Source organism: Lepidochelys kempii, chromosome 11 (assembly GCF_965140285.1).
Source record: "Lepidochelys kempii isolate rLepKem1 chromosome 11, rLepKem1.hap1, whole genome shotgun sequence".
Classification (NCBI taxonomy): domain Eukaryota; kingdom Metazoa; phylum Chordata; order Testudines; family Cheloniidae; genus Lepidochelys; species Lepidochelys kempii.
Genome location: NC_136390.1, coordinates 18,996,744 through 19,023,532, shown reverse-complemented (window position 1 = coordinate 19,023,532; position 26,789 = coordinate 18,996,744). Strand labels below are relative to the sequence as shown.

General features: G+C 39.6%; 1 protein-coding gene across 1 annotated transcript in view; it reads left to right on the top strand.

The window, feature by feature from the left end:
* DARS1 (aspartyl-tRNA synthetase 1) overlaps positions 1-26,789 on the top strand; it is a 75,356-nt gene that overhangs the window by 39,236 nt on the left and 9,331 nt on the right. The window contains exons 5-9 of the mRNA XM_073305361.2: positions 2,236-2,338; positions 3,687-3,767; positions 4,637-4,696; positions 24,273-24,384; positions 26,304-26,438. Coding sequence (XP_073161462.1) covers positions 2,236-2,338; positions 3,687-3,767; positions 4,637-4,696; positions 24,273-24,384; positions 26,304-26,438 — 491 coding nt within the window. The remainder of the gene's footprint in view (positions 1-2,235; positions 2,339-3,686; positions 3,768-4,636; positions 4,697-24,272; positions 24,385-26,303; positions 26,439-26,789) is intronic.

The window sequence follows — 26,789 nt, the reverse complement described above, 5'->3', positions numbered from 1 at the left end:
TTAAGTATCCCATTTAAAATTGCTCTCCTGGTCTATGTAATCTCCATAGATTTTCTTCAGCATATCTCACCCTGCTCCTCATTCTTTATTTCCTCCCTGCTCCTTCTGTTCATCTGGCATTGACTTCTGTTCTTCTACATATTCTTGCCACCCCAGTGGAAAAGCCTTTTCTCTTTTGCTGCTCCTGTCCTTTACAACAGTCTTTCTGAATCTGTCATCTCTTCATGGATGGTTCATCTCATGTAAAATCTCATCTGAATAGGTAATTTCTTAGTGTATTCTTAATTTCTCTTCTCCTCAGCAGCTGGGCTTCAGTTTTAGAAAAAAGTTATTAAAAAAAATGTATAGGGTGGAATGTTTAAAAAAGCTCAGCATGGGTCTTGCTTTGCTTTTTACATCCATTGTTGCCACAAATAGCTGAAGAACTGGTTGGACCAGACAAAACCTACAGTAGTCTATATAAAGTGACTAAGAAATGGCCATGAGTACTGCTACCAAGTGCTGTGGATTTATTTTCTATATGGCTTAATGCTGCTTTTTGGTTGTTGGTAGTGTTGTTTCTTTTTAAAGACACATGAAAAAGAAAACAAGGCATTTTGCTGTCTCCTGTCCTATACCACTGACTTTAAAATACTGACAACCATCAGAGAACATTAAGAAATATTTTGTTTGTTTATTGTGTGGAGTAGTTTGGCAGGTATAAGGGAAGGGCATGTGTTTTTCAAGGTTGAGTTGTTTTAATTGGTAATTGTCAGGTTCTTTTAGATGGCAGAGAACCTGTTTTCCACATTACCCATTGTATATTATTTGGTGTGTAGAGTGGAATTAGTTATCCTTTTGGATATGGTTTATTAAATATTGTAAGTATACTTGTCCATAGTATGATGACACTAGAAAATAAAGATGAAGAATCTGAACTTCAGAGAACTAACTAGGAAATATCTGTATATTTTCCTAGTTCCGAATCCTCTCTTTTGATAGACTTCTTAGAAGCTACTTGGGTAATTCAAAATTTAGCTACATCTCTTCTGAAGCAAATGGAACCATCATCTTGTATTGATCCAGAAACTTCTTGTTAGATTTAAGTTATATTGCTGATGAGAACCAGCACTGAACAGAATAAAAACATAACTGTTGGCCTACACCCCAGAAAAAAAGTGAACTGGCAATTTGAGATGATTCTTCCAATTAAATGGCAGATAAATTAATATAGACCAATTGGATCTAAACTACCTTCCTTTCTGAGACAAGTTTATTTAATCTAGGACAGGCATTGGAAGGAAAGGAAGAGTATATTTTTTTCTTGGCGCGGGCATTACAGTAGTAAAAAAAGACAAATACAAACAATTTAAGCAAAGGTGTGTGTCTTTGGATTTAAATGAGCATTTAGCACAGCTTACCTGTACCTGAAAATAGGCCAGTTATAGCACAAGAATATATGTTATCTATCATCTGTAACAGAGGGAAGGTGATCACAGAAGCAACGAAAGGCAGGCCAAGAAATCTAGAGATGAAGAATGCATTTATCGGCCTTGGCAAACTAGCTTCCTTTGAGTACTCCAGTTTTTTACTCTGAAGGCTAGTATCTGCCTCCCTATCTGTGTCTAAATTTAATTTTTTTACCAAAAGTACACACACACAACCATAATATTAACATGGATTTGTATCTTAAGTTATAGCTTAAATGAGCTTCCTGTTGGAGCTCACCAGCAAAACACAAACAAACTTGCAGGTGATTGATTTAGTTCTCACCTTAGTGTTCCTGTAATTTGAGGGACCACTATTTTAGACTCCACAGCCTGCAAAAAGTGCACCCTCCCTTGAAATCTGTTCCTAAAAGATGTTTGACTCTGTACTCTGTTACTACCTCATTCAGTTGCAAGTACACAGAGCAACCTTTTTCTTTTTTGTGTTGAAGAAAGAAAGAAAAAGAAATTCCCAGACAGAAGTAGTAGTAATCAAATCTGAAATGTTGAAGAAATTTCTTTAATTATTACCACTTTTCTACCCAACCCTCCACCCCAATGTTAATTTATTGCAGCTGTGACATTTTTTTAACAAAGACCTCTCGCTAGCTCAATACTTGTATATAAATAAACAATGACTTTACCTAAAATGCTCTAGTCTGTTATATTGTTCTTGCGTTACGTGCAAAACATAGTCTTCTCGGTGGGTGATATCCAAATTAGTACTTAAGTGTGTTGAAATTATTAAACTGGCTATCTCTATTGACAGCATCAACAAAGAGAGCATTGTGGATGTTGAAGGCGTTGTGAGGAAAGTACATCAGAAAATTGGAGGCTGTACTCAGCAAGATGTTGAGCTGCACGTTCAAAGGGTAACGTGTTTTTAAGCAAATAGTGCACCTGGGTAATTATTTCTGACACCCTTTTTTATACAAATTTATGTTTTCAGTAAAAGTTCATAAGATTTGTAGACTGGTCTTACAGTAAACCTCATTAAAACACAAACTTAAATGTTTAATACGGTAAACATGAAGCACTTTTGTGGGTTTTGGTTTTGTACTCACGCACACATGCAATTTTAGGAATTTGTGGTTTCCATCTACTCTTTTAAAAAAAAAAAAAAATTCCTCATTCGGAACCATATTTTGAAGTTAATAGCTGGAACGCTTTGGCTAGGATTGGCTTTTAATTCCAGTTCTGATTCTTGTCAATAGCAAATTCTGTCCATACAGATCTGCCTCTTTCTTTGTACTCAGAAGCCAAGAATTTTTTTAGATGTTTGTTTTAGTACAGAAAGATGCATATGTCTTCACTATGATGCAGAGGAGCTATGCATAATATGTGTCCCCTCTAAAGTTCTGTGAAATACATATAAGAGAGTACATAAATTCCCCATAGTTTGTATATTGTGGCTGGGGAAGTGCAGTTTGATACAATTAGTATTTAACATTTATATGGCATCTTTCACCAAAAGGACGTTTAAACACTTCACAAACTATACCCGTACAAACTACTGATATGTAGTCATTTTGGGGGTGGAGTTCAGTAGCCAGCCAATGTATAACACATTACACAGGTGCAGAGGGGAGGTATATTTTAGCCAAGGATATTGAGGAAAGCCCCTAGACTTACTCAAAGTTCCATGAAATTTGTTTTAATAATCATGCAAATCAGGCAGGCTGTGGATTTTTATGAAAGTGTCCACACATGCCTCACCATACATTTAGAGAGTAAGCTAAGGGACTGTCTTTTAATCTGTGTTTGTGCAGCTTCTAGCCCAACGGGCTCTTAATCGGACCTTCTAGATACTACCATATTGCCAATATAATAATACTTTAATACCACATGGACTTCTGTTTATCTTCCTCAGAAGGGAAAAGGACTGATGTGATCTCTTAGGTTCCAAAAGCCCAGTTATGAATCATTAGGCTGGCACCTTCAGGCTGTGTTTCCTTGATGTGCTTATTCCAAAAAAGATATAAAATGCATTGTTTCTTGGTTTTCGGAGGAAAGAAATGATACTAAGTGTTCCCAGTACAGCCATGAGAATAAAGCCAAATAAACATCTCCCTCTTTTGACTTTTTGAGTAAACTCGCATGCTTCCAGTTAACGATTTATGCAAACACTGTTTCATGGTTATGCCAGAAATACCTTTTTGTAAATCACCCTTTTGTTTTGAGCTGGGTTTTATGCTATTTCTGTTACTGTCTCACTTTCAGATCTATGTGATCAGTTTGGCTGAGCCCCGACTGCCTTTGCAGCTGGATGATGCTGTTCGAGCTGAGGTGGAAGGAGAGGAGGTGAAAACCTTTTGTCCTTAACACACCTGTGAATTTTCATTGTATTTGTAGTTGAGTAAAAACTTGAAAGCACTCCTTTATGCAGTGATTTTTGCTTTTTGACTTTTATTTAACTTCCTTTACATCCAGATTGTGTGTGTTCCCTGAAACCTTCTCATCTATGTGATACTTGCTGTCGTACAGTGGATAGTCAGAGCTACATAATTTGCAGATACTGTTCTGTTGTACCAATTAGTGTTACAGGACTTCATTCTGAAACAAGTACTTGTGCATGTTTCAGGTTTTTGGCAGTCCTCGAGGCTAGTTTATGCGTTGTATCCATTGTGAAAGGCCACATTTTAAACGCTTATGATCACATTGGAGGAACAAAGAACTGGTCATAGACTGCAAGGCCAGAAGGGAACATTGTGATAATCTAATCTCACCTCCTGTATCACAACGGCCATGGAAGTTCCCCCAAAATAATTGCTTTCGAACTCGAGCATATAATTTAAAAAAATTCAATCTTGATTAAAAAATTGCCAGAGATGGAGAATCCACCACAATCCTTTTTTGAATTGTTCTACTAACCCCCTCAAAATAGTATTAGAAGTCCTTCCACTGAATTTGCAAATGTTTTATAACCAAAGTGTGTTTCACTCTATGGAATAAGAAAAGGAGTACTTGTGGCACCTTAGAGTGCATCTGATGAAGTGAGCTGTAGCTCACGAAAGCTTATGCTCAAATATATTTGTTAGTCTCTAAGGTGCCACAAGTACTCCTTTTCTTTTTGCGGATACAGACTAATACGGCTGCTACTCTGAACTCTATGGAATGTATTTCTTTGTGTGTATATGTTTTAATTACATATGTTTTATACAACTGTTTAGGAGGGAAGAGCTACTGTAAACCAAGATACACGGCTGGACAACAGAGTAATTGATCTGAGGGTAAGGAACTGGTTATGTTACATGGTTAACTGCAGCAATTTAGAGCTTAAATATCCATGAGAACCCCAGGATTTGAGTTAATGGTTTTGAGCTCATGTTAACTGATCATTATAAATAACATTGGGGAAAAAATATTGCACTAGTAATAATTGTGCTAAACATATGCACTTGAATTGAACTCCTACCAAGATTTCAGTATTTCATGATATAAAGGTACATAGATTTTAAACAGTGTCCATGTCCTCTTAGATGTCTGATTGACGTAGAATTCCAAGGATTCAGGTAAAAAAGTACTCTATGGATACAGGAGAGAGATACTAGATGACACAATAAGGACTCAAAAGCATTTTGGGATGTAAGTCAGAGATGTATTTGGCTCAGTGAGCTCATTTTAATTTGAGTTCTTGGTCAAGATTTGAATTCAAACTTCCAGACATGAAAGTTTAGATTCATTGTGCAACTAATCCTCAATTGTATATGTCTGAAACGCATGGGCAGCCATACTGGAAATAGAAAAAGCACAAACCTCTGAGAATTGTACTATATATTCATCAGTGCTCCTTCAGAAAAATTGTCATTCCTGTTTGTTACATCATTTAAATGACCGGGATCCCATGTAAAATTTTCTAAGAAACCCTTAAGGTCAAACAGAACTCAAATGCAAAGTTTTGCTCTGAAGAGCAGATGGCTTTTGTTTACAAACAGTCCAAGAAAAAATTGATGGTAGTTATTTAGATTACACAGTCTTTGAGACAAACACCATGAAGGGGGGGAAACAATAACAGAAAATGTGGAAATGGCAGAGGTGCTTAATGACTTTTTTGTTTTGGTTTTCACCAGAAGGGTTGGCAGTGATTGGACGTGAAAATGAGGTTGGATCAGAAGAGGCTAAAATAGGGAAAGAACAAGTTAAAAATTACTTAGATGAATTAGATGTCTTCAGGTCACCAGGGCCTGATGAAATGCGTCCTAGAATACTCGAGGAGTTGACTGAGGAGATATCTGAGCCATCAGCAATTATCTTTGAAAAATCATGGAAGACGGGAGAGATATCCAGAAGACTGGAAAAGGGCAAATATAATGCCCATTGGTAAAAAGGGAAATGAGGACAACCCAGGGAATTACAAACCAGTCAGCTTAACTTCTGTACCCGGAAAGATAATGGAACAAATAATTAAGCAGTCAATTTGCAAACATCTAGAAGATAATAAATTGATAAATAGGGCTGTCAAGGGATCAGAAATATTAATCGTGATTAATCACACTGTTAATAATAGAATACCATTTATTTAAATATTTTTGGATGTTTTCTACATTTTCAGATATATTGATTTCAGTTACAACACAATACAAAGTGTACAGTGCTCACTTTATATTTATTTTGATTACCAGTGTTTGCACTGTAAAAAGACAAAAGAAATAGTATTTTTCAATTCACCTAATACAAGTACTGTAATGCAATCTCTTTATCATGCAAGTTGAACTTACAAATATAGAATTATGTACAAAAAAACTGCATTCAAAAATAAAACAACGTAAAATTTTAGAGCTTGCAAGTCCACTCAGTCCTACTTCTTGTTCAGCCGATTGCTCAGACAAACAGTTTGTTTACATTTTCAGGAGATAGTGCTGCCCATTTTTTGTTTACAATGTCACCTGAAAGTGAGAACAGGCATTCTCATGGCACTGTTGTAGCCGGCCATTTACTTGCTAGATGCGCTAAAGATTTTTACGTGTCAGATGTGCTAAAGATTCATATGTCCTGTCATAAATATAAAGGGAAGGGTAAACACCTTTAAAATCCTTCCTGGTTAGAGGAAAAACCCTTTCACCTGTAAAGGGTTAAGAAGCTAGGATAACCTCGCTGGCACCTGACCAAAATGACCAATAAGGAGACGAGATACTTTCAAAAGCTGGGGGGGAGGGAGGAACAAAGCCTCTCTCTCTGTGCCTGTGTGATTCTTTTGCCCGGGACAGAACAGGAATGGAGTCTTAGAACTTAGTAAATAATCTAGCTAGATATGCGTTAGATTCTGATTTCTTTAAATGGCTGAGAAAATAAGCTGTGCTGAATGTAATGTAGGATTCCTGTTTTTGTGTCTTTTTGTAACTTAAGATTTTGCCTAGAGGGATTCTCTATGTTTTGAATCTAATTACCCTGTAAGGTGTTTACCATCCTGATTTTACAGAGGTGATTCTTTTACTTTTTCTTCTATTAAAATTCTTCTTTTAAGAATCTGATTGCTTTTTCATTGTTCTTAAGATCCAAGGGTTTGGGTCTGTGTTCATCCATGCAAATTGGTGAGGATTTTTATCAAACCTTCCCCAGGAAAGGGGGTGTAAGGTTTGGGAGGATTTTGGGGGGAAAGAAGTTTCCAAACGGGCTCTTTCCTAGTTATATACCTGTTAGACGTTTGGTGGTGGCAGCGATAAGGTCCAAGGGCAAAAGGTAAAATAGTTTGTACCTTGGGGAAGTTTTAACCTAAGCTGGTAAAAATAAGCTTAGGGGGTTTTCATGCAGGTCCCCACATCTGTACCCTAGAGTTTAGAATGGGGAAGGAACCTTGACATGTCCCTTCATGCTTCAACCACCATTCCAGGGGACATGCGTCCATGCTGATGACGGGTTCTGCTCGATAACAGTCCAAAGCAGTGCAGACCGACGCATGTTCGTTTTCTTTATTTGAGTCATATGCCACCAGCAGAAGGTTGCTTTTCTCTTTTGGTGGTTTAGGTTCTGTAGCTTCCGCATTGGAGTGTTGCTCTTTTAAGACTTTTGAAAGCATGCTCCACACCAGTCCCGATCACATTTTGGAAGGCACTTCAGATTCTTAAATCTTGGGTCGAGTGCGTTAGCTATCTTTAGAAATCTCACATTGGTACCTTCTTTGCGTTTTGTCAGATCTGCAGTGAAAGTGTTCTTAAAATGAACAACATGTGCTGGGTCATCATCCGAGACTGCTATAACATGAAATATATGACAGAATGCGGGTAAAACAGCAGGGGATGTACAATTCTCCCCCAAGGAGTTCAGTCACAAATTTAATTAACATTTTTTTTAACAAGCATCATCAGCATGGAAGCATGTCCTCTGGAATGGTGGGTGAAGCATGAAGGGGCATACGAATGTTTAACATATCTGGCACGTAAATACCTTGCAGTGCTGACTACGAAAGTGCCATGCAAATGCCTGTTCTCACTTTGTGGTGACATTGTAAATAAGAAGAGGACAGCATTATCTCCTGTAAATGTAAACAAACTTGTTTGTTTTAGCGATTGGCTGAACAAGAAGTAGGACTGAGTTGACTTGTAGGCTATGAAGTTTTACATTGTTTTGTTTTTGAGTGCAGTTATGTAACAAAAAAAATCTACATTTCTAAATAGCACTTTCAGGACAAAGAGATTGCACTACAATACTTGTATGAAGTGAATTGAAAAATACTATTTCTTCAGTTTAACATTTTTACTGTGCAAATATTTGTAATTAAAATATATACTTTGATTTCAGTTACAACACAGAATACAAGATATATATATATATATATGAAAATGTAGAATAGCATCCAAAATATTTAATAAATTTCAATTGGTATTCTCTTGTTTAACTGTGTCATTAAAACTGTGATTAACTGTGATTAATTGGCAGCCCTAGTGATAAGTAACAGTCAGCATGAATTTGTCAAGAACAAATTGTGTCAAACCAACCTGATAGCTGTCTTTGACAGGTTAATAAGCCTTGTGGATAGAGGGGAAGCGTTGACGTTGTGTATCTTCACTTTAGTAAAACGTTTGATACTGTCTAGCATGACCTTCTGATAAACAACCTAGATGGAGCTACTATAAGGTGGGGTATAACTGGTTGGAAAACTGTTCACAGAGAGTAGTTATGAGTGGTTCACAGTAATGCTGGAAGGACATAATGAGTGGGGTCCCGTAGTCGTCAGTTCTGGGTCTGGTTCTGTTCAATATATTTATCAATGATTTAGATAATGGCATAGAGAGTACACTTATAAAGTTTGCGGGTGATACCAAACTTGGATGGATTGCAACTGCTTTGGAGGATTGGATTATAATTCAAAGTGACTGGACAAATTGGAGAAATGGTCTAAAGTAAATATGATGAAATTCAATAAGGACAAATGCAAAGTACTCCACTTAGGAAGGAACAATCAGTTGCACACAAAACAAAATGGGAAATGACTGCGTGGGGAGGAGTACTGCAGAAAGAGATCTGGGAGTCATAGTGTACCACAAGCTAAATACAAGTCAATAGTGTAACACTTTGTTGCAAAAAAAGCGAACATTGTTCTGGGATGTATTAGCAGGAGCGTTGTAAGCAAGACACGAGAAGTACCTTATATACTCGTTCATAAACCAAATTTTTTTAGTAAAAAAGGGAAGCATCAGAGAAGGGGGTCGGCTTATGAACGGGTATAGAGCAGGAGAGGTGGGACACAGCCCCTCCCCCCAACAGAGGGAGCAAGGAGAGGCAGCAGAGCCAGAAGGGAAGAGGCGGGGCCAGAGTCTCTCTGCTTCTGGCCAGGCTGCTCTCCCCCCAGCCTCCGAAGCAGCTGCAGTGCCAGGGCTGGCAGGCTGCAGCCATGCCGCTTGGCCCCGCCCACTGGAGCATGCTGTGGCTGTGCTGCCCGGCCCAGGTCCGCTGGAACACGCTGCAGCCGCGCTGCCCGGTCCAGCCTGTCGGAGCACACTTCAGCCGCGCTGCCCAGTGTGCTGGAACAGCTCCAGCCAGGCCAGAGACATCCTCCCCTGCTCCTCCCCAGATAAGGTGGGAAGGGATGGGATGGGAAGAGTGAGGGGGTCCCAGGCGAGGGGTGGGGTCATGTGGGGGGTGGTCGCAGGGGTTACTCCCCTAACCCCCAGCTTCTCCCCTCACCCCTCCAAAAAAATTTCCCCACCAGTTGCTGTCCCGGCCCGTCAGGGTAAGCAGCTGGCACGCCGGGACACTTTATTTACTTAGGTTTACCTCCGTGCCTGCGGATGCTCGAGGTAAACAAACCATCTCGGCCGCCAGCGGCTTATCCTGATGGCCCGAGAGCCAAAGTTTGCCGACCCCTGAATTATAGGGTCGGCTTATGAATGGGTCATAAAATCTTTCCGTTTTTACTCATCCATCTTGTGGGGGTCGGCTTATAAACGAACCGGTTTATGATCGAGTATGTACGATAATTCGTCTGCTCTACTCCGCGCTGATTAGACCTCAACTGGAGTATTTTGTCCAGTTCTGGGCACCACATTTCAGGAAAGATGTGGACAAACTGGAGAGAGCCCAGAGAAGAGCCACAAAAATGATTAAAGGTCTAGAAAACATGACCTAGGAGGGAAGATGGAAAAAACTGGGTTTGTTCAGTCTGGAAAAGAAAAGACTGAGAGGGGACATGATACCAGTTTTCAAGTATGTAAAAGGTTGTTACAAGGAGGAGGGAGAAAAATTGTTTTTCTTAAGCTTTGAGGATAGGACAAGAAGCAATGGGCTTAAATTGCCGCAAGGGAGGTTTAGGTTGGACATTAGGAAAAAGTTCCTAACTATCAGGGTGGTTAAGCACTGGAATAAATTGCCTAGGGGGTTGCGGAATCTCCATCATTGGTGATTTTTAAGAGCAGGTTAGACAAATACCTGTCAGGAATGGTCAAGATAATACTTAGTCCTGTCCTGAGTGCAGGGGACTGGACTAGATGACCAAGGTCCGTTCCAGTTCTATGATTATATGTTCCTGTAATTGACTGTAAGTAATCAGTACTGTACAACTAAAAGTATGAAACTTTCACTTTGAAATAAAATTCAAATTCTAGCATTTATTTTAATTCACAAGTGAAAATAGTTTAGTATCTTAATTTTTTAGTAGTGCATATCACCATCAGGCAATTTGGTGCTGATAAGCTTCTCAAAAGAAGGCCAGTGTTGGAATAATAAGGGTGCTGCATGTTAAGATTGAGGTGCATTTGCAGTGCTCTGTGGGGAGACTTGCAGAGTGATTGTTGTCTTTTATATGTTTGTCTTTGTCCAGAACTATTAGTATCTCTCATTCATGAGTACTAAATTCATTCATTTACTGAAAAAAAAGAAAAGAAAAAAAATACCAATTGTGAGATGAAAGTTAAAGGGGTGATGAAGCAGTCTTTGACTGATCCACAAAGCAGCTGTGGCAATGGTCTTGATGAGAGCTTTGTTTCCTAACCAGAGGAAAAACTATTAACTTATTTTTCAATTTTGAGAGTGTGGGAGGCATCTTTATTTACATGTATACAGATAAATAATAATAAAGCAGGAATTAGATATTGTACAGGCCCTTCCTGAAATTCACAAAATGGTGAGCAATAATAGTTTGGAGGTGAACATTTAGGATCTGGAAAATGGCCATGTACAGCTAGGACCCTTTTTTATTAATGAAATACCAAGATGACTGAATAGGGATAACTCAGAGAATGTAAAAAATAGCATACCTTTCAAATATAATGTTTTGAACTCAAGAAGCTTAATAAGACCTCAATTTTGAAATATAAGACGGAAGCTTTGAATATGGCACATAATTTGATGAATAGGTACTATAATACATGTCTCACATGCAGCATTATATTAGGTAGCAATGCCATCCTAAGGACACTGTTTGTCCAGTTTTCCCACAAGATTGCTGTGCTTTCTTCTCACACATATAACACCTTTCCCAAGCTAATCTTCAGAGCCGCTGTCCTCTGACGATTCAGGTTCCTCCCAAATACCTACTACTACATCAGCTTTAAGAAATTGACGGGCTAAATCACCTACCTATTTTTATTAACCTCTCTTTAACAAAACAAAACACAGCCACCGTTCTGCTGCACATCATGCATTTGCCTTTACTAAGTAACAGTGTGATCTACTGATATGGCCCTGTTCTTCCTTCACTGCTCCTCCCTTTTATTTTCCCGGACTCCCCACTGAAATTGTATTTGTGTGAACTCCTCAGGGTAAGGATAGTGTCTTTTTATCTGTGTTGGGAGATATGTAGCACCCTCTTTGGAACTGCTAATGTAACAAGTAATAATGACACAAGTTCTCAATAAACAAATGCGAGAGAATGGAAAGCCAACAATCAGTGGTCATTCATTTCATTGAAAAGTGCTGGTATCAAGTTAATTGGAGATTTGTATGAACACTGGATCTCCTCCTCTCAGCAACTAAGATTAATTTGGATTATTATCACAGTAGAAGTTTTTATTTGCAGCAAGATTAATTGCTGTAGGATACTGAGCACCCTCCACTCTCTCTCACTTCTCTGGAGGTACTCAGCAGCATCTCATTGAATTAGTCCCTTCATTAGTATCTTATTTTAATAAAGCATTTGATAGGGTCTCAGAATCTTACTCGGAAAACTAGGTTGCTTGTGAACTAATGCTGTCATGTGAACGTTGATTGAGAGACTATAAAAAAAGAGTAGTGGTAAAGGCAGTGTGTGACATTACAAGCAGAAGTCTGGTGGAGTGCTGTGGAGTCCATTTTTATTTAATATCTTTTGATGATCTGGCAGAGGGGCGAAGCAGCATGCTAATGAAATCCACTGGAGATACTGGAAATGGCTGTGAACTCCAAGGAGGATGGAGAAATAATATGAAGGTACCTAAAGTTAGAAATATTGGCAGGAAGTAACAAATTGAGATTGGACTTGGTCATAATGCAAGCTAATGCATCTGGGGAGAAAAAACCTGTAGCAGACTTACACAGTGAGAGAGAAACCAGGAAGGCTGAAATGCCAAAACAAACATAAGGGACAGAGATGAAAGAGATGAGGTGAACCTAGTGTGGAGTAACTGTGACCTCACTCATCTCTAGCTTAGAGGCATGTTAAATTCTTCAGAATTCTAGGGAAAATCCTACTAGCCTGTTATTTCAGACAATTTTCTTGTCTTGATACCCATGATATGCAACTGGTGATCTTCAGGAGGATGGACTCTCCTGCATCTCTTTCCGCCTCAGATGTCCTCACTATTGTCAATTCCCCAAATGCCACAGAAACTCTTGGGCTCCCAATTTCCATCTGACTGCTTTCTAAATCCCACCTCTGTCTTTAACAGAAGCCATGTTCTTCCCTTTCCCCTGCTAGTTAAAAAGAATTGGTGGTTATGTAAAGGGAGAGATGGTGTTGGCTCATCTTAAATGGATGTCTCAAGAGAGTAGCTCAGAGGAGTAGCTGAAATCTGGTAAGATTGTTTAATATTTTAGTGAATTCTGACAGAAGGGTCAGAGGTTAAATTTTGATCTCTTCTCCACCCACACCCCTTCCTGTAATCAGCAACCCGGCCTCAACTTCCAGTTGATTGAAGTTAGGTGCTTATTTGGCCTTCTTTCACCTAACACTTGGGCAGTTTCTCTCTACTCTGCACCTTTCTGCCTGCCCCTTCAGTTGCCATTTTGAGTACCACTGCTTCCCTCTGTGTTCCGGAACAAAAACACTGCGTCATGCTCATGTCTATTCATAAGCTGGCTTTCAGTGTTCTGCAGGAGCTTCACTTTATAATAGAGGATACCAAATTGGCTATGCATGAACCTGACCCTGAATTTCTGTTCCAGAACACAGAGAGTGGAAGAGAGAGTTTCCCACACTCTGGTGCCTTTTTGTCTAAGTGTGTGTTTATGTATCGGCATATGATTCTATGTAGAGGAATCCCATTACAGAGCAGAGAGACCAATAGGCCTTGTCTGTACTAAGCAACTTCATCCTAAAAAAATGTATCATTGCTTTCAATGGTTTGGTTTCTCTGGTGGTAGCAGTGTTGGGAGCGCTAGAACAGACAGGACTCCAGTCAGCCACCAGTGTTTCAAGAGCTCTATTCATGTAGATGTGGTCTGAGCAGGGGTTATGACAGGGTGCTTAAAATGCCAGGAGTCAGCTGAAGCCCTTTTTACACTAGCTGTCCCACTGTTGCTCCTATTGATGAATCTGAACCATTGATAGCAATGACAGGAAATGTTAGCAAAATAATCCTAATGAAGATACAATCATAATCCCACCCCATGAGGGTGTGGTGAGATCACACCAAGAATATAGCATTTCATTCTGGGTACCTCATTATTAGAAAAATGTAGAGGAATGGGAGAATTCAGAGATGAGCAACAAAAATCATTAGGGAACTGGAGCTGTTGGTTTATTAGGAAAGACTGAAAGAACTAAATACATACAGCTTGGCTAGACCACAACTAAATAGTCCTTGCACCAGGTCTAAAATTGTGTTTGCTGACCATTTAACTACATTTATTTTATATTAGCACAGGTGACCTCATTTTAAACACAATTTAACCAGCCAGTGTGGCTGGAGCCAAATCACACTTAAACGAAGTCTAGAAACTATGCCCTAGATTAGGGAAATGTGGTTTCCAAACTCGGTTTGGCCTCACCCACAATGGTATGCTAAAACAAATTAGCCTGAATTTATTCTGAACTGTGTTTAGAACCAGGTCTTAATCCCAGAGTAGACATGGCCAGTGGGGAAGCAGGGCAGAACAGAAGTGTATATATTCTGAAGAATAAAAAATTCAAGGAGAGAGACGTGGTATGATACAAGAGGCATAATTAGGAATAATGGGAGAGAATTACAGAAGAGAAATTTTAAGATAAATATTGTGAGAAAAATATCTTGACGGTCAGATCGTAGTGAGGAATAGCCTCCTAAATTAAATGGCAAAAAAAATTCCTGGATGCAGTTGAAAATACACTGAGCAGTAGAAAACATTGTATAGAACAATTGTGCACTGGATAAATAGACTAAGATTACCACCTAGACCTTTTACATTTCAAATGTATGTTAGTTTGTTCTAAATTTATGGAAGTCTAGGGATGAACATTTGGTTTTTAAGATTCTTTTAAAGAGTAGATGAGGATGAAACCCCTGATACATAAGCAAAATAAATAGAAGTTCAGCCCAGGCTACTTAGGGAACAAAGATATGAGTGTGGAGAAAATTACTTTGGAGGATTAAGCGACCATATAATCTAAGTAGGATTCTGCTAGGTCTTAATCTCCGATATGATCTAGTGACTATGAGAAAAATCTATAGCTAGGGGGATATCTTCAGACCCAGGACTCTTTATAACCACTGCCTCTGCTCCTACCTTGGCTTCCCTTCATTCATGGGTCACAGCTAATAAGAGAAAACTCAATGAATCTGATGCTGATGATATCTCTTCTATATGTTCAGCAAAAAGGAAGTTTAGGTTAACAGCGAGGTCAGGGTCTTTCTATTTAAAAAACAAAAGCCCTATGTAGCAGTTTCACACTTAAACCATTTGTCTAGTTCAGAAAAAGAAGTTTGAAAGATTAGACGGCACAATAAAAAAAAAAAGTTGAGTTCCTTTGTGCTATCTCTGGAGGTCTGTCTGACATTCTGCACTCAGCATGCACATTATCCTAAGAGTGATGTAGTGGTGGGAGTCTGCTATAGACCACCGGACCAGGGGGATGAGGTGGATGAGGCTTTCTTCCGGCAGCTCACGGAAGCTACTAGATCGCATGCCCTGATTCTCATGGGTGACTTTAATTTTCCTGATATCTGCTGGGAGAGCAATACAGCGGTGCATAGACAATCCAGGAAGTTTTTGGAAAGAGTAGGGGACAATTTCCTGGCGCAAGTGCTAGAGGAGCCAACTGGGGGGGCGCTTTTCTTGACCTGCTGCTCACAAACCGGGTAGAATTAGTGGGGGAAGCAAAAGTGGATGGGAATCTGGGAGGCAGTGACCATGAGTTGGTTGAGTTCAGGATCCTGACGCAGGGAAGAAAGGTAAGCAGCAGGATACGGACCCTGGACTTCAGGAAAGCAGACTTCGACTCCCTCAGGGAACGGATGGCCAGGATCCCCTGGGGGACTAACTTGAAGGGGAAAGGAGTCCAGGAGAGCTGGCTGTATTTCAAGGAATCCCTGTTGAGGTTACAGGGACAAACCATCCCGATGAGTCGAAAGAATAGTAAATATGGCAGGCGACCAGCTTGGCTTAATGGTGAAATCCTAGCGGATCTTAAACATAAAAAAGAAGCTTACAAGAAGTGGAAGGTTGGACATATGACCAGGGAAGAGTATAAAAATATTGCTCGGGCATGTAGGAATGTTATCAGGAGGGCCAAATTGCACCTGGAGCTGCAGCTAGCCAGAGATGTCAAGAGTAACAAGAAGGGTTTCTTCAGGTATGTTGGCAACAAGAAGAAAGCCAAGGAATGTGTGGGCCCCTTACTGAATGAGGGAGGCAACCTAGTGACAGAGGATGTGGAAAAAGCTAATGTACTCAATGCTTTTTTTGCCTCTGTTTTCACTAACAAGGTCAGCTCCCAGACTGCTGCGCTGGGCATCACAAAATACGGAAGAGATGGCCAGCCCTCTGTGGAGATAGAGGCGGTTAGGGACGATTTAGAAAAGCTGGACGTGCACAAGTCCATGGGGCCGGACGAGTTGCATCCGAGAGTGCTGAAGGAATTGGCAGCTGTGATTGCAGAGCCACTGGCCATTATCTTTGAAAACTCGTGGCGAACCGGGGAAGTCCCGGATGACTGGAAAAAGGCTAATGTAGTGCCAATCTTTAAAAAAGGGAAGAAGGAAGATCCTGGGAACTACAGGCCAGTCAGCCTCACCTCAGTCCCTGGAAAAATCATGGAGCAGGTCCTCAAAGAATCAATCCTGAAGCACTTGCATGAGAGGAAAGTGATTAGGAACAGCCAGCATGGATTCACCAAGGGAAGGTCATGCCTGACTAATCTAATCGCCTTTTATGATGAGATTACTGGTTCTGTGGATGAAGGGAAAGCAGTGGATGTATTGTTTCTTGACTTTAGCAAAGCTTTTGACACGGTCTCCCATAGTATTCTTGTCAGCAAGTTAAGGAAGTATGGGCTGGATGAATGCACTATAAGGTGGGTAGAAAGCTGGCTAGATTGTCGGGCTCAACGGGTAGTGATCAATGGCTCCATGTCTAGTTGGCAGCCGGTATCAAGTGGAGTGCCCCCAGGGTCGGTCCTGGGGCCGGTTTTATTCAATATCTTCATAAATGATCTGGAGGATGGTGTGGATTGCACTCTCAGCAAATTTGCGGATGATACTAAACTGGGAGGAGTGGTAGATACGCTGGAGGGGAGGGATAGGATACAGAAGGACCTAGACCAATTGGAAGATTGGGCCAAAAGGAATCTGATGAGGTTCAATAAGGATAAGTGCAGGGTCCTGCACTTAGGACGGAAGAACCCAATGCACAGCTACAGACTAGGGACCGAATGGCTAGGTAGCAGTTCTGCGGAAAAGGACCTAGGGGTGACAGTGGATGAGAAGCTGGATATGAGTCAGCAGTGTGCCCTTGTTGCCAAGAAGGCCAATGGCATTTTGGGATGTATAAGTAGGGGCATAGCGAGCAGATCGAGGGACGTGATCGTTCCCCTCTATTCGACATTGGTGAGGCCTCATCTGGAGTACTGTGTCCAGTTTTGGGCCCCACACTTCAAGAAGGATGTGGATAAATTGGAGAGAGTCCAGCGAAGGGCAACAAAAATGATTAGGGGACTGGAACACATGAGTTATGAGGAGAGGCTGAGGGAGCTGGGATTGTTTAGCCTGCAGAAGAGAAGAATGAGGGGGGATTTGATAGCTGCTTTCAACTACCTGAAAGGGGGTTCCAAAGAGGATGGCTCTAGACTGTTCTCAATGGTAGCAGATGACAGAACGAGGAGTAATGGTCTCAAGTTGCAGTGGGGGAGGTTTAGATTGGATATTAGGAAAAACTTTTTCACTAAGAGGGTGGTGAAACACTGGAATGCGTTACCTAGGGAGGTGGTAGAATCTCCTTCCTTAGAGGTTTTTAAGGCCAGGCTTGAGAAAGCCCTGGCTGGGATAATTTAACTGGGAATTGGTCCTGCTTTGAGCAGGGGGTTGGACTAGATGACCTTCTGGGGTCCCTTCCAACCCTGATATTCTATGATTCTATGATTCTATCCTATGAAGCACTGTCTCTTACAAATTAACAGGAAGTGCTGTGTGGCAAAATGGACTCTGCAACAGGACAGGTAGCAAAAGACCTTGATAACAGTGAACTTAGGTATTATTTTTAAATTATGATCCTTGGCTTTCTGTAAATGTCAGCTTTGCCACTTTCATCATTTTAAAATTGTGGTGTGTATCAGGGAAGAAAATAATTTAAAAGCTTCAAATTCTGGCATTGCTTTCTAAAATATCCACTTTCGTAGACAGCCATGAGCTGCTCTGAGCACGATAAATAAAATTCACTTGAAAGGCTAGTGGGAGATGAATTGAAAAACAATATATCCCAGGTTGGACTGATACAAAAGGTATCAATTGTATATTACCATTATAGGATTCAAAATATCGAATCAACATTTGGTTCGCTACTCCTGAATTGGAGTCAGAAGAATAGGCTGGTAAGGGACTCTTCCTTCCTTTTCATCCCTGTATCTCTTCTGTAGGCTTGCACTTAAATATGCTATTCAGAGACATACACGCCTTTTGTTTTCATAAGTATTATGGCCAAAACTGCTAAAACAAAAGGCGCATTGTGACAGAATATGCCCCTGTGTTCAGAAACTACACACTATTGTAATAATAGGTTTCAGAGTAACAGCCGTGTTAGTCTGTATTCGCAAAAAGAAAAGGAGTACTTGTGGCACCTTAGAGACTAATCAATTTATTTGAGCAAAGCTTTCGTGAGCTACAGCTCACTTCATTGGATGCATACTGTGGAGACAGTTATAAAAAGAAGGGGCAGACACCTTTCCTCTCTCTAGCATCGTACCAAAGAAGACAAAGGAAAATAGCTGTTGGACTCAGAGTGGGAGTGCGGGGTCCTGACCTGAAAGCTTGGTCAGTAATCTGCTGGAGCGTGTGGTGAGGAAGTTTGCTTTGCAATTAAGATAGTTTAAGTAGATACTAGTAAGCGTTTTATTTCTTATAACCATTTCCAAATTTTATGCCTCATTACTTATACTCAAAATCTATCTCTTCATAGTTAATAAACTTGTACTGTTTTATCTAATCCAGTGTATTTAAGTTGAACTGTCTGGGTAACTATTTAAGATAAGATGACGACATATTATTCCGTCAAAGAATAATGAACTAATATATTTGTACGGTCCCAGAGTGGGCTGGGCAGTACAGGACATGCATTTCTGGGGGAAGATCCAGGAGTGGGGAGTTTTTGGGTCACCTTGCAGTGTAATCAAGGCTGGTGAGAGCCAGGGTATAGCTGGCAGGCTCCAGTTACATACAGACACTCAGGGCATGATTTGAATGCTGGAAGGCTGTTTGTGAGCAGCCCAGGTAGGAGCTACTTAAGCAAGGCATTAGGCAGCCACAGTTTCAGGGCAGGGATAACAGAGCCCCCCACTAGTCTGAATTGTACCCCAGTATTTCACAGCCGTATGTCAAGAATGGTTAAATAAAAAGAGGAGTATAAACAGATGAAAAACAGATTCAGAGTTTTGCTTCCTGGAGTGTCTGTCTGGGGAATGGAATATCAAATCAAGTTCACCATAGTTTAATGATGGACTAAATCCTAGAGTCCTTACTCTGGCAAAACTCCCATTAACTTCAACAGGAGTCTTGCTTGAACAAAAGATTTGGCTCAGATCACACAGAGCATTTATCAGCTCTGCTTCTGCAGTTAGGTCTGATCACACACATATAATGTGCCTGTGCAGAACTGCATTAAGTCTGATCCACAGAACCAATTACACTTTAGTGTTTTTGGGGGTTTTTTTCAGAGCAGTGTACAGCCATTAAGCTTGGAATCTGTAGTAAGATATAAACATTAGAACAAATTATTTGACAGTCCAGAGTGTGCACTATCTAAATATGGTTCTTTCAAAATATTCAATGGCTTCAAGCCTGACTTCAGTATATGATGCATTCAGTTTCCTTACTGCAGAAAATAGCTGTAAGTTTTCATGAAAGTGACTCTTAAGCAGGAATGAGGAAGCAGATGTGTATTTTCTTTTATCCTACTGGAGATTATTTGGGAGGGAAAGTGTAATACGGTCTCTAGCATTTTGAAAACAAAGTTCAAACTCACATTTTATTATTGCTACTATAAAATAACACTGACATTTGAATATAACACAGTTTATTTCAAACCTTTTTTGGAGATTGAGACCAGATGCATTTTTAAAAGCATGTTTTATCACCGGGCAAGAACTTTAAATTGCAAACTTTAATCTAGATGTTGAGAATGAGAAATTGCATTATTTCTCCCTTTTTAATTTTGCTGTTTAGTGATTCTTGTAATAGTTGGAAGTCAGTCAGTTATAGTAGGCAGAAAGCAGCAGTAAATGCTTCAGAATTCCTTTTATGAATTGTTTTCTGCTTCTCTGTATATTTAAATGGGTATAGGTTGTAAAAAGCAAGATGTAAAAATTTAGTCTTTTTTTAAAGTTATGAATAGTTTGGATTTGTCAAAATTCCTAATACATATATCCAGCAAAGGCCATTTCCGGTGTGTTGTTGCCGATTTTAAATGTATGGAGTACTACTTTTAAGTAAGTGGTAGTTCTGAAAAAAGAACAGGAGTACTTCTGGCACCTTAGAGACTAACCAGTTTATTTGAGCATAAGCTTTCGTGAGCTACAGCTCACTTCATCGGATGCATGCAGTAGCTCATGAAAGCTTATGCTCAAATAAATTTTTTAGTCTCTAAGATGCCACAAGTATTCCTGTTCTTTTTGCGGATACAGACTAACACGGCTGCTACTCTGAAACCTGGTTGTTCTGACTACTTCACTAGTAATACAAAGAAACTGTTTTTACCTGGATGAAAATATTCTTTCACATGTTAGTGACAAATGCTTTAAACTAATAGTTCTGAGCCTGCAATAGGCACTGACTTTTCATTCATTGCAGAATAAATATAAAGAATGCTTACTCCTTTTGCACACCATTTAAAAAAAAATAGTTTGGTTGAGCATAAACACCTCTTCAGCAATTGTTGGGATCCCCGCAGCTCCCTACCCCTGGGGATGTGGCAGGGGGACCCTGCAGCTCCCTGCCATCATGGGGGTCAGAGGGACCCTGGAGCTCTGAGCCCCCATGGGTGGTGGGGGCCCTGGAGCTTTTAGCCACCCCACAGCTGCCTAGCCCCTTCCCATTTTATCATGGCTAGTTTTTGTAAAAGTCAGAGACAGGGCACAGGCTTCTGTGAATTTTTCTTTATTGTCTGCGCCTGTCCGTGACTTTTACTAAAAATATCCATGACAAAATCTTAGCTGTACTCATAGTTCCTGGCTCTGCCCGTCTGAGCTCAAATTGCTACTCTCTTATAACTCAGTCCTGCAAGGTGCTAAGCGCCCTCAATTCCATTGGAACCACTTCTTTCTCTGTCTAGGTATTTTGTATGGCTACAGTCACTCTATTGTAGACAACCCCTTTTGACTGAAATGTGCTCACTATATATTTACAAGCTTAATTATATCTTTAAAATGTAGCTTATTTTTAATTCTACTTTGTATTATTAAAATGGCCAAAAAATAGTAGTTGATAGCTGAAAATGGGAAGAGATTATGACCAAGAAAGCATAAGATTCAAATTGTTAGCAGGATTTCTTCCATTGTTTGTGACAGAGACCAGATGAGCTGGCATATGAAACCAAATCAGAAGACCTACTTGGAACATTAATACTGCAATGGGTATAACATATAAGTAGCATGTGTTTGTTTCAATTTCCCGTTTAATTCTATGAAGGAATCTTCACAGACAATGGAATGGACACGGACAATGTAATTTGCCAATATATCAGTGGAAGGTTTTGTGTTGTAGGAATAATAATAATGGTGGTGTAACTTTTTTAAAGGCAATAGTAAAAATTATTCACAGTCAGAGCTTGTAACTGTTTAATTTGGTCTTTTGTACTTAGGTATTGTAGCACATGGGTAACAGCATTGCATACCACTGTAAAACCCCACAATACTAGATACATCAGCTGAGATAGTTAAGGATAGGGTGACAGTTTGAATTCCTTTCTTTAGCCAGTTCAGTTTAGATCTGTGTTGTCCTAAGGCTTATTTTAATGTAGTGAAAATGTTTAAATGAGCGAGGTGTTGCTTCATATTGACAGGGAATAATTTGTCACATCTTCAGTTCAGGACTGGCTGGCTCAGGAAACTGGTAATAGGATACAGAGCTTTTCACTTCTAGGTCAGCAGTTTGAATTTGTTTTACATTGGTAGTGATGGCTCTTTAGCAGCCTGTGTGAAATGAGTTGGTGGCCTGTCTAATTCCCGCTGAATAGGTTTTCCACATCACAATGGACTTTAAATAGGTACCCTTCTTGGCAGTCTCCACAGAGAAGCCAATGATTGAATGAGCATTGAAAATCAACTACCATATCACCTTTGGAGGTGGTCCTATCAGGTCAGCATTGAGGCACTTTGGAGAGGGTTGCATTGTCACTGCTTGTGCTGTACCCATTATGTAACTAAATAAAAGCATCGATCTCTAGGCCTGTCAATCTGACAACTTTCACAAATACTCACTTTTTTTTTTTTTTTTTTAAAGAGAACTTAGTACTGTATGTGGGATTAAGAAGCCATGGTCTTTGCTCTTTGGTCTTGCTAAAGAAATAGAAGAGGAATTCTTGGGGAAACTACTTATAAAAGAGAATGGTTAGATCTCAGCTGGCCGTATTACTGTGTACAGTTTTAGGCTGCAGAACAAATAATTGCTTTCAGATTGGGAAGGAAGAGGTATAGCAAAATCCCATTTCTTTTTCTTTTTCATGATTTTGTAGCCCAGGAATTCTCTCTCTCATAGAATTAATGGTAGTCCATCAAACATATGGAAGAGGCATTATTACTCTGCCACCTAAAAGGAATACTCTAGGAACTTGCCTTTGTGAGCATTTTGATAGTGGCATATCAATTAGTGCCATATAATAGCACATATCTCCTTCGTAATCAGATATAAGGCACTGACAATTTAGGTCCCAAATTTGATGGCTTGGATGGTCATCATCTGGTGGACAATATCTTCCAACTTTTCAGTATTAAATTGCAAAACAGAAAAATATCCCTCTGGATCATTCCCATGTTCTGGATATAGCACTCTATACTGCAATGCCTAAGCCCACAAGACTTGAGGTCAATTCGTTGTCTTGGCATCTGTGCCTGCCTCTTGGAGTGAATATATTTTGGAAACTGAGCAGGGCAGGGGTTGAAAAAAGGTAGAGAGGACTCATTTCTTAACCGTTGTTCAAAACCTTAGTTTCCACATTCTGAAAGTATTGGGAGTACAGTTGTGGTTAAGACATTAGTCTGTGAAAACTCCAGCAACTATGAAGAGAGTCTCACTCATCACCAAAACATGTAATCAGACTGATAATTTAGAGTTTATTGGCATTTTATTACAAGGCACTATATTTTATAGCTTTCTATTTTGCTTTTTGAGTTGAGTGAAATTTTCATCTTCCGATGGAGCTGAGCCTAGGTTTGTTTCCAAGCATTCAGTATGCTGTCTGTCTAAACTTGGATGATTGTGATTTGTTTTGATTGGTTTATGGGTATATGTGGTTTGGTGGCATGTCATGTGAAAAACCACAAGTCTCTCCTCACCTAACTGAAAAGTCAGATACACTGCAGAAAGAAGAAGTAAACAGTGCTATGACGCAGATCATATTTTTTTGAAAAAAAGTTAACTCCTGCAAGCAACTGAAAGATCTGATATATTTATATACAGCTGTAGATCACTAACTGTCAGGTTTCATGCTGTATATGCATGAAATCAGATGTGGGTTCAGTGTTGACGTATTGAAGTATTTTTCAGCATTGACTTACTTTTTTTACACCAGAGCTCCAGAAAGCGTTACAGGAATATTTAGTGCACTTAGATGTACAAGTGCGTTAACTGTTGCACACATGAAAAGCAATATTCTTATAACCGTTTTTTTTAAGGTTTTCACTTTAAAAGGTGATTTACATTTTGCAGCAAACATGGGAAAGACTGAACAAAAGGCAGTTTACTTGACCAGTTTTTGTGGGAAAATTTAAATGCTTTTATGTCTCGTTTGGGGGGGGTTATGTCTATATGTACATCTTATATCACCTCCAAAGGCCCTGTATTTCAGTGGTCCTTTAACAGGACTAAACAGTTTTTTCTCCCTTATGTGTTGTACCAAGGTCATTGTTTTTATCTTGTATTCATTTAAAACTAATCCATTATATATTTCTGCATCTGTTTTGGTTCAATGCAATGAAAGCTTCCTAGTAGATTTAGCTTTTACAGTGTTATCGTACTGTAAATCTAGTCTTGGAGAAGCATGATGTATCTCACAACTTAGTGGTTCTTTAAGAGGGCGTAAAATTCACATTAGTGCCTTCTTGTAACTGTATGCATTGTAAAGTGAAGTAAAAGGGTTTCACTTGTTACCTTTGCTATTACTGTTTTCGGGTAATCAGTAATTCTCAGTTCAGATTTCTCTCTTTTCAGGCCATTGGGAATATGGGATAAGCACTCCTGAGAGAATAGCTTAAACATTCCATGGTCATGACAAAAGTAATAAAGTTCAGCAAGTAAAACTAATTCAGGATTAATTATTTTATTTCCTTTCTTATAGACCTGTACTAGTCAAGCTGTCTTCCACCTTCAGTCTGGTATCTGTCAGCTCTTTCGAGAAACTCTCATTCACAAGGGGTTTGTGGAAATTCAGACTCCCAAAATCATCTCAGGTACTGTGTGGTTTAATTACCAACTACAAATCTGAGGGATGGCATTTACTTAGCACAGCGATACTGGATTGTTATTTGGGGGGCTGAAAAATGATGATTTTTTTTTCTTTTTAACAAGCAATAAATTACTATCTTTTAAGTTTAGAATAGCATCTTCTAGAAAGGAAAAACAGTGTGTTCTGTTGTTCTCCTATCCCTAGATGTTAGTAGTTGGCCCAGTGCTTGCACCTTTTAGTGTTAGTACTCCTGACAAGAAAGGATTATTCTTAGCTGACTTGCAGTCTCTCATGGGCATGTAAAAATTCTGTTAAGTTAAACAAAGATTGCTCTTGAACCTGAACACTCTTGAATGTTGGGTACCACCAATCTAAAATCAGATGCACCTGGTTACATAAACAAGAGGAGACTTGTATGTAGTTTTCTAACTTAAATGCAGCTTCCCCACAGAAGAGTCTTCTCTCCCTTGATACTGAACATAAGATCATTCCATGGTAGAAAATATTGCAAGTTGTCAGATCTATAGAGAGCAAAATAAGGTTATTTGAAGCTGCTAACATAGCTTTGCATAGAAGCATGGCCTAATGGCTAATGCACATGACTAGGAGCTGGGAAATGTAGATTCTGTTCCTGGCTCTGCCACTGATTTGCTGTGTGACTCTGAGCAAGTCAGTTAACGGCTCAGTGCCTCACTTCTCCCATCTGTAAATTGGGAGATGGTATGTGCCTGTCAGGTATGTGAGGCATCAGTGATGTTGCTAAGGTATATGGCAGTTCTCTGATGGAAGGTGCTGTATCAGGGCAAAGTATTAGTGGTGGTATTCTTTCTTGGATGTGCCTTACCCAGACATCTTTCTTAGAAGTGGATTTTGTAATTCTCATTTTATGAAACCAGTTGTCAGCTGAGACTGTAACAGCAGCCTTTTTATAACCTAATATACGTAAGCAATTGTCTTACTACACAAAATCTCACTGAATGCAGCAGTTCACCACCTTCATGTTAGATGTCTCTGTGTTATAAAACTATGAAATGATGCTGTAGTACAAATGGCTCACAGGGTCTCTCTGCATATGACCCACCAGGAAGTGTGCCATTCTTACTGTGTTGCATACCAATAGTGCAAACATCTTATTTGTTTCAGTGAGGTTATGTTTATGCAAAATCGTTAAGTAAAGTAGGTACAGTCTATGCTAATTTTCATATCTTAGCTGTTTTCAGTCTTTGAGATTTCAAAAGTTGTTGCTCCATGCTCAAGAATAATTATGTTACCGTATTTACTTAAATTAAGACATTTCTACTGAGAATGTGCAAAAATAGCTGCTGAAAATCTGAGATCTTTGTGGGGGAAAGTTGTGTTGTAACTCAAATGGCATAACAATTTTTGTGCATGAGTTTGAGGAGAGAGGGTATTGGTAAAAGAGAAAAGCTCATCTTCATGGAAGAGATAATAATCTTTCAGTATTTACATAGTACTCTCTCATCTTCAAAACTCTTTAAGAACATTAGCTAACAATTCCTCACAACATCCTTTGTTAGCTAGGTAGGAAAGTATTTTTCTCATATTATAGACAGAGAAACAGAACAGTAAAGTGACTCACCTGAGGGCACAGAAGGGAGTCGGTTTCAGTTGTGGGATTAGAATGCAGGAGTTCTTGGCTCCTTATGACTTTGCACGCAAGTGCGCATGCTCTTGCTTTTTCAGGATAACTTTTTATGCCCAGCGTGTTACACCCCTAAACTGAGTAAAGGATTTAGACATACAATTCCCATTGAAATTAATGGTTGCTCTATGTATATTCTCCTAATTGGTTTTGAAATATCTCATCCTAAACTTTACATACGAACCCAAAGGTACTTGAATAGATCAACCTCAGATTTTGTAAGTTTATATTTTAATTGTTGTGAACACTTGCTTTTTCAGCTCCCAGTGAAGGAGGAGCCAATGTGTTTACTGTATCCTACTTCAAAAGCAGTGCCTACCTGGCTCAGTCCCCACAACTGTACAAGCAGATGTGTATTTGTGCTGACTTCGAAAAGGTTTTCTGCATTGGACCAGGTCAGAATAACTTTGTTTTATCAGAGTTTTTCATGCTGCAGTGATGGCTTAGAGCAAGCCTGTGACAAATGAGATGATGTGCACACACTGAACGTTTGATTCCTTTTGCTGCTTTCTCTACATACTGAACAAAAGTTTCAAGGAAGGGCTACTAATTGGACTGACATAATGACAGTGTTTAAGGGGTAAGCTGATGGAATAAAAGTGCAATGCTCAAGTCAGATGCGTTGATAGAAAGCACTGGTGTTCTCTAGCAGATGTTGCTATGTAATATTCCAGGCCCAGGGATGAAAAAGAGGGAGGTCTGGAATGGAAGTCAATAATTCAATGATGAGCTAAAACAAGCTAGCA